This window comes from Entelurus aequoreus, linkage group LG14 (genome assembly GCF_033978785.1).
Source record: "Entelurus aequoreus isolate RoL-2023_Sb linkage group LG14, RoL_Eaeq_v1.1, whole genome shotgun sequence".
Classification (NCBI taxonomy): Eukaryota; Metazoa; Chordata; class Actinopteri; order Syngnathiformes; family Syngnathidae; genus Entelurus; species Entelurus aequoreus.
In genome coordinates, this window is record NC_084744.1 from 16,059,171 (window position 1) to 16,076,557 (window position 17,387).

A 17,387-nucleotide genomic window follows, 5' to 3' on the forward strand; every position below is an offset into this window, starting at 1 on the left:
ACAGCACATTTCGGATCGGATAATGTTTAAAGTAAAAGTGGACTTCTTTGCGTTACGTTGTTGGAGTTGTGACGAGCTGTCCATGACCAAAGATGGTATATTGAGAGAAGATGATCTACCGCATGGTGATGTACAGTGCACACGATGTCCCACTAGGGTTGTACGGTATACCGGTATTAGTATAGTTCCGTGATACTAATGAATCATATTTGGTACTATACCACCTCTGAAAAGTACCGGTCCACCACCCCCCCTCGTTGTCGTCACGTCGTGTCATTGCTAAGGATAATATTTTAATATTGTTTTTTTTTTTTTTTTTTTTTTTTTTTTATAATGTCCTGCCCAGCTTCTCGGGCAAATCATATAGCAGACGTAGATGCCCATATCGGCTGTTCAGATTTACTTTACAAAAGAGAAGTTTAGGATACTTCTCTTGTTGCCTTACTTGTATTTTGACTTTATTAAATGTATTTATATTATCATTTGGTGCAGCCGGGCCGGAGCAGGAGGGGATAGAAAGAGAGAAAAAGGAAGACAGAGGGGGGAATTGTGGGGACAAGAGGGGGATTAGACAGAGAGACAAAAACAACAACAGCAAACACAACAACAACAACAACAACAACAGAGCAACATCAGCAAATACGACATGTACAAATATGATGGTAAAAGTAATAGCAAATAAGCAGTTAGCGAAAATTAAATAAAAAAAATACAGAAATGACAATGAGCATTATTACACTAAAAATGGAGCAATATGAATACCAATAGAAATAGTGCTATTGATAATAAACAATACCAGTACTTTACCTTTATTATCAACAATACAATTGTTCAAATGCAACAATACATATAATTAATATTGTTTTTAATATTGTTGTGCAGCACTTTGGAAACATTTTGTTGTTTAAATGTGCTATATAAATAAATAGGATTGATTGATTGATTGCTGGTTTACGAGCAGAGGAGCATGTTCGGAAGCGCACACACAGAGTACTTACAAGCAGACACAGTGTGTAGACAGAAAAGGGAGAACGGACGCATTTTGGCTTAAAAACTAAAGATAAAGATGAAGTTATAACACTGAAAAGCCCTCAGGAAGAGGTGCTTTAAGACCTGGCTAGCTAGCTAGCGGCTAAAGATAAGCCGCTGTCGGCAGTGTTTTAGCTACTTCTAAATCACTAATCCTCGCCTCCATGGCGACAAATAAAGTAAGTTTCTTACAAGTATCATCCCTGCAGGATGAGGAATAGCTAAACATGCTTCACTACACACCGTAGCTCACCAGCGTCAAAATGTAAACAAACGCCATTGGTGGATCTAAACCTAACATCCACTGTAATGATACCAAGTACACGGGCGTATCTAGTCGACACTACTATACATTACTTACTTAGGCCTTTTAATAGACCATTGATGAAACTCCTCCATCCTCTTCGGTCTTGTGCCCTCCGCTCCAGTTGTTGCCATGACAGCCCTTGCGCCTTCATCTCCTGCTCTGTGGTTCTTCTCCAGGTGGCTCTAGGCCTTCCTCTCTTCCTCTTGCTTTGCGGGTTCCATGTTAGAGCATGTTTCGTGATTGATCTATTGTGTCTCCGCAGTGTGTGACCAATCCAGTTCCATTTCCTCCTCCTGATTTGTGTTTCTATTGTGTCTTGTCTAGTGAGGTGCCACAGGTTGGCATTGGAGATGGTGTTAGGCCAGTAGATTCCTATAGGAGGCGACGGAGGCAGCGGTTGAAGAATGTCTGTATTTTGTTGAGTATGTTGGCGGTGATCTTCCAGGTTTCTGAACTGTAGAGTAAGGTGGATTTGACGTTTGAGTTGAAGATTTGCAGTTTGGTCTTGAGTGATATGTTTTTGCGTTCCAGATTTTATTTAGGATAGTGAACTACTGTGATTACGTTGATATTTTTTGGCATCACAACATCTTCTTTCGTTTTTTATTTATTTATATAATGTTTATAAACTCAGGAAATATGTCCCTGGACACATGAGGACTTTGAATATGACCAATGTATGATCCTGTAACTACTTGGTATCGGGTTGATACCCAAATTTGTGGTATCATCCAAAACAAACAGAAAAATAAGTGATTATTACATTTTAACAGAAGTGTAGATAGAACATGTTAAAAGAGAAAGTAAGCAGATATTATCAGTAAATGAAAAAGTACATTAAAAATGCATTTTCTGCCAGTTGTCCTTAATAATTTTGACAAAATAATAGCATGGAAAATGACACAATATGTTACTGCATATGTCAGCAGACTAATTAGGAGCCTTTGTTTGCTTACTTACTATTAAAAGAGAAGTTGTCTAGTATGTTCTATTTTATTTAAGGACACATTTGCAATAAGAAACATGTTTAATGTACCCTTGGGTTTTTTTTGTTGAAATAAAGCCAACAATGCAGTTTTTTGTGGTTATTTATAAAAGTATCAAAGCACCGAAAAGTATCGTAATAATTTTGGTACTGGTACCCAAATATTGGTATCGGGACAACACTAGTCAGTCATATCTTCATCCTTTTGTCACCTAAAAAATTACAGAAGACATGACCTCGGTGTCCTTAATGGTAGTTACGGCCATGGCTTTATGACTTTATAACTTTATGAATCATTTTCGCTGTGGGTGCCCTTTTTTCTGTCTTGAGCCCCATGCCCCCCCCAACCCCCCAAAAGAAAAAAACACCTCTGTGCAAGTGCCTCATGGCATTAATCACTGATATCTTTGTTGAGCACCATTTTTAATGCAGATCAATGTGCAGGTGTGCATAAAAGATTGTTGTGTTATTCTTTAAAAAAAAAAAACAGGCTAAGCATGTTCCTCGCCCCTCTGCTGGCCGAAACCCGCCTCGGCATGACGACGTTGCCCCTGCCAATACGCACACATTGTATCCCCAAAGTCCTGCCTTGGAGGCGTTGCTTCTTGTCTTGTATCAGCAAGTGCACGATAGTCACATTCATTCGTGGGAGGAAAGCCTTGAGTGGGGGGTGCACACGGTGGACTGGATGCAAAACTAAAGTTAGCGGAGAAGCGCGCAGAGAAACAAGAAGAACCGATAAAGAGGTAAGCTGCAACGCTGAGTTCAAAGACCGTCGGAGAAGAGAGTTTTGCGGCACTTTAGACGCTGTTTTTCCGAAACCTTTGAAAAGGATGCTCACTGTTAGACCATTTATGTAACGGCACATTTACACGCATGCTTCCTTTTTGTTGGTAAGATAACTTTATCACGCGATTTTGTAGCCACACCACACGACTGTTCTACTTTAAAAAAATAAATAAAAAAAGATAGCTGGTGACAGCAGAAACTTGTGACAAAACACACACACAAAAGAACATGTTGCACCTGTGCCATTCTCGCCGGTGACATTTGCACATGAAACCCCGTCCGTGGGGTTTTATTGTCTGTGTATTGAGAGACAAAAGGCGTTTTTTAAGCTAATTTGTAACTGGATGCTGGCAAGCTGAGTCAGGGGAGAGAGAGCTGTGCTCAGAGAGAGAGAGAGAGAGAGAGAGAGTGAACTTTGACCCGTAACAAATGGCATAGGTTTCATTTTTTATGTATTAAACTACTCAGACAGATGTACTTGTACAAAATGAGGTATACTCCAATTTATTTATGGAATAGAAATACAAAAATATGTAATTTGTTTTATTTTTAATAAAAAATGTTTATACTTTTATTTTTTTGTATTTTTGTCCGTTATTTTTTTAAATTATTTTAAGTATGTGTAAAAAAAAAAAATATTTCGTTATTTTTACTTTTTGTTGTTGTTGTTGATTGTTTTAATATCCAATCCACTTTATTTATATAGCACATTTAAACAACAAAAATGTTTCCACAGTGCTGCACAAAAAATATTAAAAACACGATTCAAATACTATCCTTGGCTCCGCCAATGACTGAATAAAAACTAAATAAATAAATATAAAAACAATATAAAAACAATATACAAATAAATATGATTAAAAAAAATGTAAAGGGTAAAACCAATTAAAACAATAAATAGAACTGCAAATGTAAAAACACAGATGACCACACAACTCACGCAGTGTTAAAAGCCATAGAATAAAAGCAGGTCTAAGACACAACTTCAAACACTCCACTGTGGGATATGTCCTTAAGACTTAGTATTTGTTCTTAATTAAAGTGCAACATTTAATTGTTTTAATATTTTACATTTACACTCATTGTGAATTTATTTGTGATGTTCATAAACTTGCAGTAGTTTGCAAAAAATCTGAAAAAACAAACAAAAACAAATACATCTATTATTACCTTTTGATCACAATGTATTTATTGTAAATTCGCCATCCATCTATTGCTTTATCAATTCTATGTTTAAAAAATAGATTATATTTACAACGGAGGACTGGGAGCAATAGAGATGGTGACAAGGTTCCTCAGAGACACAGAGAGAGAGAGAGAGTGTGTGTGTGTGTGTGTGTGTGTTATCTGATGGCCCGGGTGTTAAAGGGTTAATTAGCTTGAAGCCTGCCGAGCTACCTGGCTCAGGTATTTTCCATATAATATAAAGGAATTAAAGAGACCATTGTGAGAGATTATCTAAGCATTGAGAATCCCTCTATTGTGAAGAATGCTCCTATCTGCTGTTTAAGTCTAATTCAACGTCAAGGCTGTAAAAAAAACATCACTGAGAGAAGCGTTTAAATGCACAAAACAGGGAAAAAAGTTGCCAAAAATAGATTTTTTTTGCATGAATAAGTTGCAAATCTTCATAATAATAGTATAAACTGTTACCAAGTTACCAGCAGTAGTAGCTAGTAATTTGTAACATTACCCGTGCTGTATGATGTTATATTACCCAACTAGCTGCTGCCAGATTTATTTTTGTACTTTACAACTGAAGTACTTCATGTGCGGATGTGTCATAAGCTGCAGCTCATTATTTGTTGTTGATGTGATTAGCAGAGATAGCTGCTCTTATTGACAATATGCTGAATAACTTCTGGAACTGAGTTCAAAATAAAAGCTGAATAGGGCAAAAGGTCATGAATAGTATGTGTTAAGAGATTTTTTAAAAAATGTATCCAGGTTGCTGTAAAAGTTATGGCGTGCACGTGCAGTACACAAAGACAAATGTCTCAGGCGGTCACATTTTATCCATCCAGCGACCCTCGTTTACAAAGCGGCGTCGAGCCTCCCGTAGATCTTGGCGCGCACGGTTCACCCTGCGTGGGCGTGCAGGTCACTGTGGGGCATTGAGCGAAGTTAAGGCACTCGTGCTCTGGTTTTGATCCGTCCCCTCTTAACCCCACCCCACCTCCCACTCCTGACCTCTCGCACCGCGGCGGGCGTCCCCACGGAGGAGCCGAGAGAGACATCCCAACACACTGTGCAGACAGGGCTGCTCGAAAATGTCACTCGACTTATTGCTTCATTCTAGGGGAGAGTGTCGGATTTTTAGCATGCCTCACTGCTGTTTGTCCCCCTTGTGAGCGCTCAGGACGGCCATGGTGTTCATGACAAAAATACTGTATTTCATTTTTTTTCATATTCATATTTTCAGAATCAGAATCAGAAATACTTTATTAATCCCTGAGGGGAAATTGAGATTTTTTTTGAATTTTTTATTTAAAAAAAAATGTATTTATTTATTTTTGGGGTGGGAAAAACAAACAAAAAAAGTGCCTGTTTTCTCAATACCTGTATAATGATTTCCCTATCAAATGAATGAATAAATATTATTTAAAAAAATAATTCTTAATTAATCCCTGAGGGGATTTTTTTTTAATGTTATTTTATGTTTTTATTATTTTATTATTTTTTTCCAGAACTCTATATTAGGGTTTACGCGTAGAAAACTAGCCTTTTTAAACAGTTAGAACACCGTCTTACAGGTGTAAAAACAGGTTAAGCACTTTTAATACAGTAAAACAATTCCTTATTTTGATTAAAGTTAAGTTAAAGTACCACTGATAGTCACACACACACTAGGTGTGGTGAAATTTGTCCTCTGCATTTGACCCATCCCCTTGTTCACCCCCTGGAAGGTGAGGGGAGCAGTGAGCAGCAGCGGTGGCCGCGCTCGGGAATCATTTTGGTGATTTAACCCCCAATTCCAACCCTTGATGCTGAGTGCCAAGCACGGAGGTAATGGGTCCCATTTTTATAGTCTTTGGTATGACTCGGCCGGGGTTTGAACTCAAGACCTACCGATCTCAGGGCGGACACTCTAACCACAAGGCCACTGAGCTGATTGATGTAATACAAGTTGTGTCACCGTCTCGCAGTTGCACCTTAGACAACTTTTTAGCATTCTTACTCATGACACAAGTGTAAAAAGAACTTTCCCACATTGGTACCTCAACTTGGTGTAGCAAATGTCACAGTGAACCCCGTAAGATCCCACCAAAACATCTGGTCTCACTCATTAGCATTAGCTTGTAGCTCAAGATCGACATAAGTTTGTCTTCCGACCCTGAGATGGAAGACAGTGAGAGTGAAGGACAGTGCTGAGAAGAAGAAGAAGAATATGTTTATTAAATTAAATATATAAATCATCAAAAAACATGACCGAGCGTATCACTGCTAGTCTGCACCATACTGAAGCAGAATCAGTCTAACGTCAGCCAAGGATGTTATAATAACATCTAAACGGCGGACATTTATCCATGAAAATACGTAAAAGCTGCTGGTGTGTTTAACAGAGAAGCAGCTGGAAGATACTGGAAAAAGTCCACTCTCCAAGGTAAATTTGGGACATTAATATTACATTACTTCATAAAACTACTGTAGTTGTTAGTACTTTATTATATTGTATTGTTTTTATACAATATTTTATCTAAGTGTGCTTTTCCTTTTAAAATGAAAGTTACATGTTAATATTATGGTGTTGTGGGGGGGCAAGCACCAGTTAAATTAATTTTAAATCATTTCAATAGAGACGTTGATTTGAGGTATACAAATGTTTCAATCCATCAAAGTTTATTCATATAGGCCTAAATCACAAGTGTCTCAAAGGGCTGCACAAGCCACAATGGCTCAGATCCCACATTAGGGCAAGGAAAAATTCAACCCAATGGGATGACAATGAGAAACCTTGGAGGGGACCGCAGATGTGGTGATCCCCCCCCCCCCCGGCGACCGGTGCAACGGACGTCGAGTGGATCTAGTCAATAGTGTGAGAGACCAGTCCATAGTGGAACCAGCAGGGGATCATCTTGAGTGGAGACAAGTCAGCAGCGCAGAGACGTCCCCAACTGATGCACGGATGAGTGGTCCACCCCGGGTCCCGACTTTGAACAGCTAGCGCAACATCTGTGGTCACCTATTAACCTCTCTACGCAGGAATGTGGGGCAGAGCAGAAAAGAGACGGCAGATCAACTGGTCTAACAGGGGGAGTCTATATAAAGGCTAGCGTATACAAATGAGTTTTAAGATGGAACTTAAATGCTTCTACTGAGGTAGCATCTCTAACCGTTACCGGGAGGGCAGTCCAGAGTACTGGAGCCCGAATAGAAAACGCTCTATAGCCCGCAGACTGTTTTTGGGCTCTGGGAATCACTAATAAGCCGGAGTTCTTAGAACGCAGATTTCTTGCCGGGACATATGGTACAATACAATCGGCAAGATAGGATGGAGCTAGACCTTTTAGTATTTTATACGTAAGTAGTAAAACCTTAAAGTCACATCTTAAGTGCACAGGAAGCCAGTGCAGGTGAGCCAGTATATGTATATACACTACCGTTCAAAAGTTTGGGGTCACATAGAAATGTCCTTATTTTTGAAGGAAAAGCACTGTACTTTTCAATGAAGATAACTTTAAACTAGTCTTAACTTTAAAGAAATACACTCTATACATTGCTAATGTGGTAAATGACTATTCTAGCTGCAAATGTCTGGTTTTTGGTGCAATATCTACATAGGTGTATATAGGCCCATTTCCAGAAACTATCACTCCAGTGTTCTAATGGTACAATGTGTTTGCTCATTGGCTCAGAAGGCTAATTGATGATTAGAAAACCTTTGTGCAATCATGTTCACACATCTGAAAACAGTTTAGCTCGTTACAGAAGCTACAAAACTGACATTCCTTTGAGCAGATTGAGTTTCTGGAGCATCACATTTGTGGGGTCAATTAAACGCTCAAAATGGCCAGAAAAAGAGAACTTTCATCTGAAACTCGACAGTCTATTCTTGTTCTTAGAAATGAAGGCTATTCCACAAAATTGTTTGGGTGACCCCAAACTTTTGAACGGTAGTGTATATACATAGGTATATATGTACATAGGTATATAAAGGTATATAAAGTATAGGCTTAATATGATCAAACTTCCTTGTTCTTGCCTTTTGAGTTAAGAGCTCCGTCGCAGAACCAATTGAGCTCCTAAAATGAGGTACTACTGTATTGTAAAACTCAAAAACTTTTGAATAACTTAACTTTGATCACATGTGATGGAAGTTCTTTTTTCACGTTCTTCTCCGAGCACCTTTTGTTGAGGTTCTTTGGAATAGGTGTCGCAAAATGCCAAAGAAAAAGAAAAAAACACGGGCAATGTTTGAAGTTGTGTGCTACTTTAGAGGCATGTTTTTTCATGAAAATGTTGGTCAAATTCTAAATTATAGAGCTTGAACCCCACCCTCTCAAACAACACCATTTTAACATGTAACACGCCTTTTAAAAAGAAAAACACACTTTTGAATAATAAATATCGGATAAAACAATGCAATAAATTGTACTACTAACAACTACAGTAGTTTTATGAAGTAGTGTAATAATAATGTGCAGCATTTATTTACCTTGGAGAGCTGACTCCAACAGTTGTATCTCTGTCAAACAAACCATCACCGGTTTTCCATATTTTCATGGATAAATGTCCGCCGTTTAGATATTATTTTAATATTCTTGGCTGGCGTTGGACTCATTCTGCTTCAGTATGTCGCCGACTAGAAGTTACAGGATCAAATTGCTTCACCAAGTTGGCGACACGCTCTGTCAGGTTTTTAATGATTTATTTTTTTCTTTAATTCAATAAATACTATCCGCTTATTTTTCTCAGCACTCTCCTTCACACTCACTTTCTTCCTTCCCATGCTTGGGAAAACAAAGTTATGTCGAGCTCCAGTTATAAGCTAATGCTCGCGAGTAAGACCAGATGTTTTGGTTGGCTCCTACAGGGTTCACTGTGACATTTGCTAAGCCAACTAATTGGGGCTATGTTTGTAACTCAAATTTATTAGGCAAAAACAACTCTTATGTCAAAACACTCTTAACTCTTCTGTATTTTCTTTTGAACCCCATATTAGCGTTTTATTTTCTTAATTGGTTATTTAGTTGAAATAACCGATTACAGGACATATTGATGTAAATCCAGATACACTTGAAGAACTCAGTGTCACTCTTAGGCTCCTTTTACACTAAGGTTAAGGCTAAGGTTATCCAGGGTAAATCCCACCTAACCTTATCCTTGTCCACGCACACACAATGCTCGTTTAAGACCCCCTCCCCCCTCTATCCGCCGGCGCAACACGACCTAGTACTCATGCACGGGAAATGCGCACGTCATAGTCACCTCCAGTGTTGCTTTGTGTGCAGGTTATTAAATACAATTTAACTTATCTGAACAATATCCAGTGTTGTGGTATTTCAATTAACTGGAATCCAGTGTGCTGTGGGGCCCTTTTGTAGTGAATCACACCTGAGACATCATAAATTAATCAAATCTTTATTAGACACGTAAACAATGTGACAAAGAACATTTGACAACAATAACTCTAGGGATCTAGATATCTGGTCAGGACACTCCTCACTCTTTTGCCTTCACCTTCATTGTCCATTCCTTTTTGGTGACTTTATATACTCTGGACCTAGACGTTGAGTCCGCGACATACATGGCGGACAATAACTGATACAGTCTGCTTTGTCAGTCCAAAAGCATTCGCCATTTCCGTAGTCTTTCCTTGACGGCCAGGTAATACAAAGCACACGCTACCTCTCTTTATCACATCCACGGGAGCCCGCATTCTCGTTGTCTGTCCTTCGACAAATGGACAAAGTTTTTCGGTAAGTAGAATCACAGCTGACCTGGACATTGGAAAGTTCTCTTGCCGTCTGAGAAGTGTTGTATCTCAAATAGCTGCAATCGTGCGTTTTCTTCTCTTAAGGTATTCATGTGTGATTTCCACAAGCGTCTGTACAGACGGAAGAAGAAACACGGGCATGTCTGGATGACTCGCCTTCATATGTCCAGTGGTTAGCTCCGAGTTACGAAACCGCTTTATAATGAAGCTGGCTGTGGCGCGTTCTTTCTGACGTCACTTCCTGTGTGGGGCGCGGTCTTTCTGGCGTCACTTCCTCTCCGAACTCAGTTTGTAAACGATCAATGAGTCCAAACAAAGCTAAGAGCCGGAGATTCGAGAAATAGACGGCCCACTTACCCGTGTAAAAAATTATCCAAGGAGGGGAACCTTAAACGATGAATTAGTGTGGCCGAAACAGGGCTTAGGCTAAATAATTATTCGTTTAAGGGGTTATCCGGCTTAGTGTAGACATAGCCTTAGCTATTACAGCCAGCATGCATTGGGACTAAGTAGGGTAGTGATAGAGAGGAGCCACCAAATGGAGCTGTGGTGAAAAATAACTTAACGTGTGGCAGTTGTAATGTACATTACTCCCACCTGTAGGGCTGGAGTGTAACAGTCAGACTAGCTCTTGCTTCTCTAACTTAGAAGTAATATAATTGTTAATATTGCGCCTTTTCCGGAAATTCCATTCTTCAGGTTTCTGATTGGCTGAATAGCGAGGGGTTTACGTAATGGCACCTGTTGTTTTCGATATCCTGCGTATGTGTTTTGTTTGCATAAATCAATACAATATTTACAGATTTTGGCAAAACTTTGTGGAGAGATGCAGCATGAGCCAAGGAAAAAAAAAACATTCCCACAGAGAATTCAAGATTTTTGTTTTTAATCTTATCAGTGTAAAAGTTTGGTTCCTGGTCCCCACGCCTACAGCACACAGATGGTTTAAAAGTGCAAGATGTTTTGTAGTTTGAAAATATACTGTACATGCATGTGTGAACAAAGCCTCTTCAGCATCTGTGCACCTATTTAAAGTGGTGTGCACATACTAAAGTGTTATTGTCTTCAGATGGTGTAAAAAATGACGTCTTGGAATTCATGAGCCACGTTTTCTTTGATCATCTGCTCGGTGACAGCTCCTCCATGACCTTCTCCTTGCTCGCTCGGAGGCAGGAGGAAAGAAACACTGCATTTATTTTTTACTTCCACAGAAACGTGAGGGAAAACATTCTTTAAAGTGGCATCGGGCTTCTAGCCCACTCTGACCGGCGCTTTATTTTGGAATGCCAGGAACGCTCCCGGAAATGCACTTGTTTGGTTTTCCTCGTGTCTAATCTTCACTCTGCATGAGTAGCTAATGCAAACATCAGTTTGTAACCACCAACTCCACTCGCCTGGACCGCACATCAATCATGTTGACAGTTGGGTGACAGCGAGGCTCTATTAAAGTATGAACGCCATGTTGGAGCAAGTTAACCACATTAAGATTCCTCAGAATCAGGTGGCAGACCATAAGTGGCTGTTTTTTGAGGTAATGCAGCTTCATGAAAATACAGTGAAATATTTCCTATTACCTAGGGTTGCAACTATGATATTCTTCTTTTTTTGCTTATTATACATGTTAAAAACCAAGGTTACCTACTCAGTGGCCTAGTGGTTAGAGTATCCGCCCTGCGGTCGGTAGGTTGTGAGTTCAAACCCCGGCCGAGTCATACCAAAGACTATAAAAATGGGACCCATTACCTCCCTGCTTGGGTTGGAATTGGGGGTTAAATCACCAAAAATGATTCCTGGGCGCGACCACTGCTGCTGCTCACTGCTCCCCTCACCTCCCAGGGGGTGAACAAGGGGATGGGTCAAATGGAGAAGACACATTTCACCACACTTGGTGTGTGTGACACAATCATTGGTACTTTAACTTTAAGTTGAAGGATGTGGTAGGTGTTTTTTTTTTTTTGTGGCTTTTTTTGGAGTATATACCACAGGCTAAAAATAAAGGGTGGTGGGCTACAAATGGTCCTTGGACCAGATTTTGGACACCCGTACTCAGTATAACGTGTTGATACATGAAGCATGTGCTGTAAAGGCTACACTTAACTGCCGTCACCTGCAGTGGCCGAGTGTGTGGTCTACAAAAGCGAACTACCCCCTGGGTCTCTAATTACAACTAGTTTAAAAGACATGAACAGCTGTGGCTGTAGGCAACCCAAAAAAAAAAGAAAGTATTTTGAATATTAAAAAAAAAAATCCAACACTGCAAATTAATTTTTTTGGTTGCAAATGTTTTTTTTAGGTTGCTAAAAATGTTTTGGATACAAAAAATAGTTTGGGCTTGAAATCGTTTTTTTGGGTTAAAATGTTTTGGTTGCAAATTGTTTTATCGGTTACAAGTCTTTTTTTTTTTTTTTTTTTTTGCTTACAAAATTTTTTGGGAAACGCAAATCCTTTTTTTTGGTATATGATGCAACTTTTTGTGGGCGTGGCTTCCTCTGAACATCCATCCATCCGTCCATCCATTTTCTAGCGCTTGTCCCTATTGGGGTCGCAACCAAAAATAAAAAAAGGATTTTGAATATAAAAAAAAAAATCCAACCAAAAAAATTTTACTGCAAATTATTTATTTTTTTGGTTGCAAATGTTTTTTTAGGTTGCAAAAAATGTTTTGGATACAAAAAATAGTTTCGGCTTGAAATCGTTTTTTTGGGTTAAAATGTTTTAGTTGCAATTGTTTTGTTTTTTTTGCTTACTAAATTTGGTATACGACGCAACTTTTTGTGGGCGGGGCCTCCTCTGAACAATATATTTAAAACCTTTTTATGGGTCAAATGTGTGGAGGGCGGAAGTAGTCAGCAATCACGGCCATATATGGTCTGAGACTGACCGACAACAAAGCTTCTAACATATTGTTCTGGAAATATATTTTTATATTTATAAACATATATATTTTCAACTCAAAAAAAAGATTTGCAACCCCAAATTTTTTTGGGTTTTAATTATTAATTTAATTAATGTAATTTAATTCTGTTTTATGTTTATTAACTCACTGCAGTAGTCATTTCAAGTACAGTATATGCTGTACAATATGTTAATAAATGACCAAGTGGGCAATAATTTCCATTTTCTCATGCACTCCAAGTCATTATTATCAACAATTCAATTGTTATTAATGCGCCATATTATTTAAGTAAATAAACGCCTTTGCTCTAATTAGAACATTTACGGTAACTCATATGAATAAAAATGGTAATAGTTAATTCTGTCCATGATGCTGTATGTTGTTTGCTGTCCAATGAAGACCAACTACGGGGAATTGATCGCTAGACTTGGCTGCACGTTTTACTAGAAGCACTCGGTGAAAAATCCATCCTTGTCATAATTTGGGGTGAATCAAAGTGATGACATAACGTCTTGTTTTTGCAGGACCCCGCCCATCGAGTCAGTGAGATGAGTCTAAGCACCAGCGAGATGGAGGACCTGTGGGAGTCCTTGGGCTACCTCAACTTCTCCGACTCCTTCGCCAACATTTCCAGCGTGGACGCCACGGTGTGCGCCACGGCCTTCAACCGCCGCGCCCTGCTCCACTCCATGTGCGTCCTCTACACCTTCATCTTCGTGGTGGGCCTGGCGGCCAACGCTTTGGTGCTGTGGGTGAACGTGCGCGCTCAGGGCGCCGACTCCGCCCCCCGCCACGAGACCCACACGTACATCGCCCACTTGGCCGCGGCCGACCTGTGCGTGTGCGCCACGCTGCCCGTGTGGGTGAGCTCTCTGATCCAGCACGGCCACTGGCCCCTGGGGGAGGTGGCGTGCAAACTCACGCACCTTCTCTTCTCCGTCAACCTCTTCGGGAGCATCTTCTTCTTGGCTTGCATGAGCGTCGACCGCTACCTGAGTGTGTCGCGGCACCGGGAGAACCAGGGCGGCAAGCGCAGGAAGATGATGCGGCGGGCGGTGTGTGTAGGGGTGTGGCTTCTGGCTCTGGTGGCCTCTTTGCCGGACACCTACTTCCTGCGTACAGTGAAGGCCTCACACGGGGACAGCGTGCTCTGCAGGCCCGTGTACCCAGACGACAACCCCAGGGAGTGGATGGTCGGCGTCCAGCTGAGCTTCATCCTCCTGGGCTTCGTCCTCCCCTTCCCTGTGATCGCCATCTTCTACGTCCTGCTGGCCAGAACCTTCGCCCGCGCGCCCTCGTCCTCGCCGTCCTCCACCGTGGAGCAGGAGCGCCGCGTGAGCCGCAGGGTGATCCTGGCCTACATCGTGGTTTTCCTGGGATGCTGGGGTCCGTACCACGCCGTGCTCCTGGCCGACTCCCTCTCCCAGCTGGGCGTCCTGCCGCTGACCTGCGGCCTGGAGAACTTCCTGTACGTGGCCATGCACCTCACCCAGTGCCTGTCCCTGCTGCACTGCTGCTTCAACCCCATCCTCTACAACTTCATCAACCGGAACTACCGCTACGACCTCATGAAGGCCTTCATCTTTAAATACTCCACGCGGACTGGCCTGGCGCGCCTCATCGACACGTCCAACGTGTCCGACGCGGAGTACTCCGCCGTGGCCGCGGACAACCCGCCGCAGCTTTGAGAACCGGTTAAAAATCCTCTCAATCTGATCCCCGGTTTTCATCAGGGTTCGTCACATTTTGACATGAAAGGACTTTTACAGACAATCTGTTGCAATTAAATGGACGGACACGCATCAAATTGATGGACTGATTGTAAAAAAAAAAAAAAAAAAAAAAAAAAAAAAAAGCACTTAGGGAGCAGTTTGATTCGCGTAAACCAGGGGTGTCAAACTCATTTTAAATCAGGGGCCACATGGAGAAAAATCTACTCCCACTGGTAACATCACGGCACAATAACTTAAAAATAAAGACAACTTCAGATTGTTTTCTTTGTTTAAAAATAGAACAAGCATATTCTGAAAGTGTACAAATCATAATGTTGTTGTTTTTTACACTTACATGTTGCAGTTGATAGTATTCTATCTTTATTTGTCGTTATTTATACTTTCTGAATACATTATGTGATAATGTTCATCAGTCAAATCATTGCTGTTAATTTTCAATCTATCAAGATAAAAAAAAATGGGTAACACTTTAGTATGGGGAACACATACATACTAACATATTCACCATTAATTAGTTGCTTATTAACATGCAAATTAGTAACATATTGGCTCTTAATTAGTCATTATTAAGTACTTATTAATGCCTTATTCTGCATGGCCTTATTATACAACCAGTAAGCCATTAACTAAGAGTCTTCCCTCAAAATTCTCAGAATTATTGCTTATTAATAACCCTAACCCTAACCCTTATATGTTCCCCTAGTGTCCAAATAACTCAAAATTAAGTCTTTGTTACTTTAATAAGCAATTCATTAATGGTGAATATGTTCCCCATACTAAAGTGTTACCAAATAATTATATCAAAATCAAATTACAGTATGTTATTTATGTAGTTTGATCATTTTCCTCGACTGATGTACTGACATCATGTGGTTTATTTTGTACATAAGTAGCATCATCTACAAAGATACAAAGAATTGCTATTGTGACATCCAGTGGACACATTAAGAACAGCTGTTTCTTTCATTCAAAAATTTCAGGTTAATTTTTATACTTAGCAAACTAATCCCGCGGGCCGGATAAAACCTGTTCGCCGGCCTGATCCGGCCCTCGGGCCGTACGTTTTGACACTCCTGGAGTAATCATATAAATACTGTAGCGTTGCTCATTTGAAAGGCCCCACCTTAGATTTGTAAGGTCGTTTTGTGTGTATGTGTGTTTATAATCAGGCGGGAATCTATTCTGTCTTGTCAGAATGACTTCAAGATAATGTATTTATACTCGTTTATAACCACCGCACGGTTACGCCTCATCCTTTCAGTGCACGCACTGGCGGGCTCCTCTTTCAAGTCCTGCTGTCACGCGTTAGGTATGACAAAAAAACCTCATTACGTCATCTCAGTTGAATCCTTCAGACCAAATAGAAGACCCCTGAAAATGTTTTGTCAAATTTTGTGCTGATCCCGCCCCAAAGTTGGTTTGTGTGAGAAATGTCAAGTCAATCTTTTTAAACAGTGCCACCATGTGGTATATTTAAAAAAAAAAAAAGTTTAAAAAAAAAACATTTGCACAGTATGGATGCATGTCTTGCCAAGTTGTCACCCAATAGCCTTGAGTCGTTAAAAATTGAAAATGGTAAATGGTCTGTATTTATATAGCGCTTTACTATACCTGGAAAGGTACTCAAATGTTTTTTCCCTTTTCTGTGCGTTCCAAAGAGTAAAAAAGTTGCTAGTAGGAGGCAGCTAACACACCTATTAAGCCCTCTAATAAACATCCATAATACCTCCAACACTGTTTTATGTACAAGCTGTAGGTATGTATGTAATGTAGTAAAGTTAAAGTCCCAACGATAGTCACACACACACACACTAAGTGTGATGAAATTATCCTCTCTGGGAGGGGAGGTGAGGGGAGCAGTGAGCAGCAGAGGTGGCCGCGCTCTGGAATCATTTTGGTGATTTAAGCCCCAATTCCAACCCTTGATGCTGAGTGCCAAGCAGGGAGGCAATGAGTCCCATTTATATATGTATATATATATATATATATATATATATTTACACATTAGGTGAGGAAAAAACACAGAGGCTATATCATCCCTACAAGCCTGTTTCACAGGTTTCCCTGCTCGTCAGGGGATTTTATCCTTCAGACCAAATAGAAGACCCCTGAAAATGTTTTATCAAATTCTGTGCTGATCCTGCGAAACGCCCAAAAGTTGAGTTGTGTGAGGAATTTCAAGTCAATCTTTTTAAACAATGCCACCATGTGGCCAAAATCCCCTGACAAGCAGGGAAGCCTGCAAAACAGGCTTGTGGGGATGATCTAGCCGCTGTGTTTTTTCCTGACCTAACGTATATTCCGCTTTAACCCGGTATTGAGCACTGTATAACGGATAAACCACAGAAACCTCGACATATATATATATATATATATATATATATATATATATATATATATATATATATATATATATATATATATATATATATATATATATATATATATATATATATATTCATATTGGTATAACTTGGCCTGGGTTTGAACTCACGATCTTCCAGTCTCAGAGCAGACACTCTAACCACAAGGCCACTGAGCAGGCACGTTCATGTAACATTGACAATATTTACAGTCAATGAAACATTAATTTCACGGATTCCGTTTGTTGGTATGTGCTAAACATTTTCATTCGCGGGGATGCCGACTGATAGGATGTTTGTGTCTTTTTTGAGCTGCTAAATTCAGAATAATCCGCATTTTTGGGGATA

At 40.1% G+C, this 17,387-nt stretch overlaps 1 protein-coding gene across 3 annotated transcripts in view; it reads left to right on the forward strand.

Annotated features, from left to right (window-relative positions):
* The window catches only part of ackr3a (atypical chemokine receptor 3a), a 79,915-nt gene extending 62,859 nt beyond the window's left edge, over positions 1–17,056 (forward strand). For 2 of the 3 annotated variants that reach the window (XM_062069103.1, XM_062069102.1), the window contains exon 4: positions 13,468–17,056. In XM_062069103.1, the coding sequence (XP_061925087.1) occupies positions 13,492–14,631 (1,140 nt within the window). In that variant the 5' untranslated portion in view covers positions 13,468–13,491 and the 3' untranslated portion in view covers positions 14,632–17,056. Of the gene's footprint in view, positions 1–2,972; positions 3,068–13,467 lie in introns of those variants that run through there. The other variant, XM_062069101.1, reaches the window with a different exon arrangement.
* Positions 17,057–17,387: the final 331 nt, after the last annotated feature.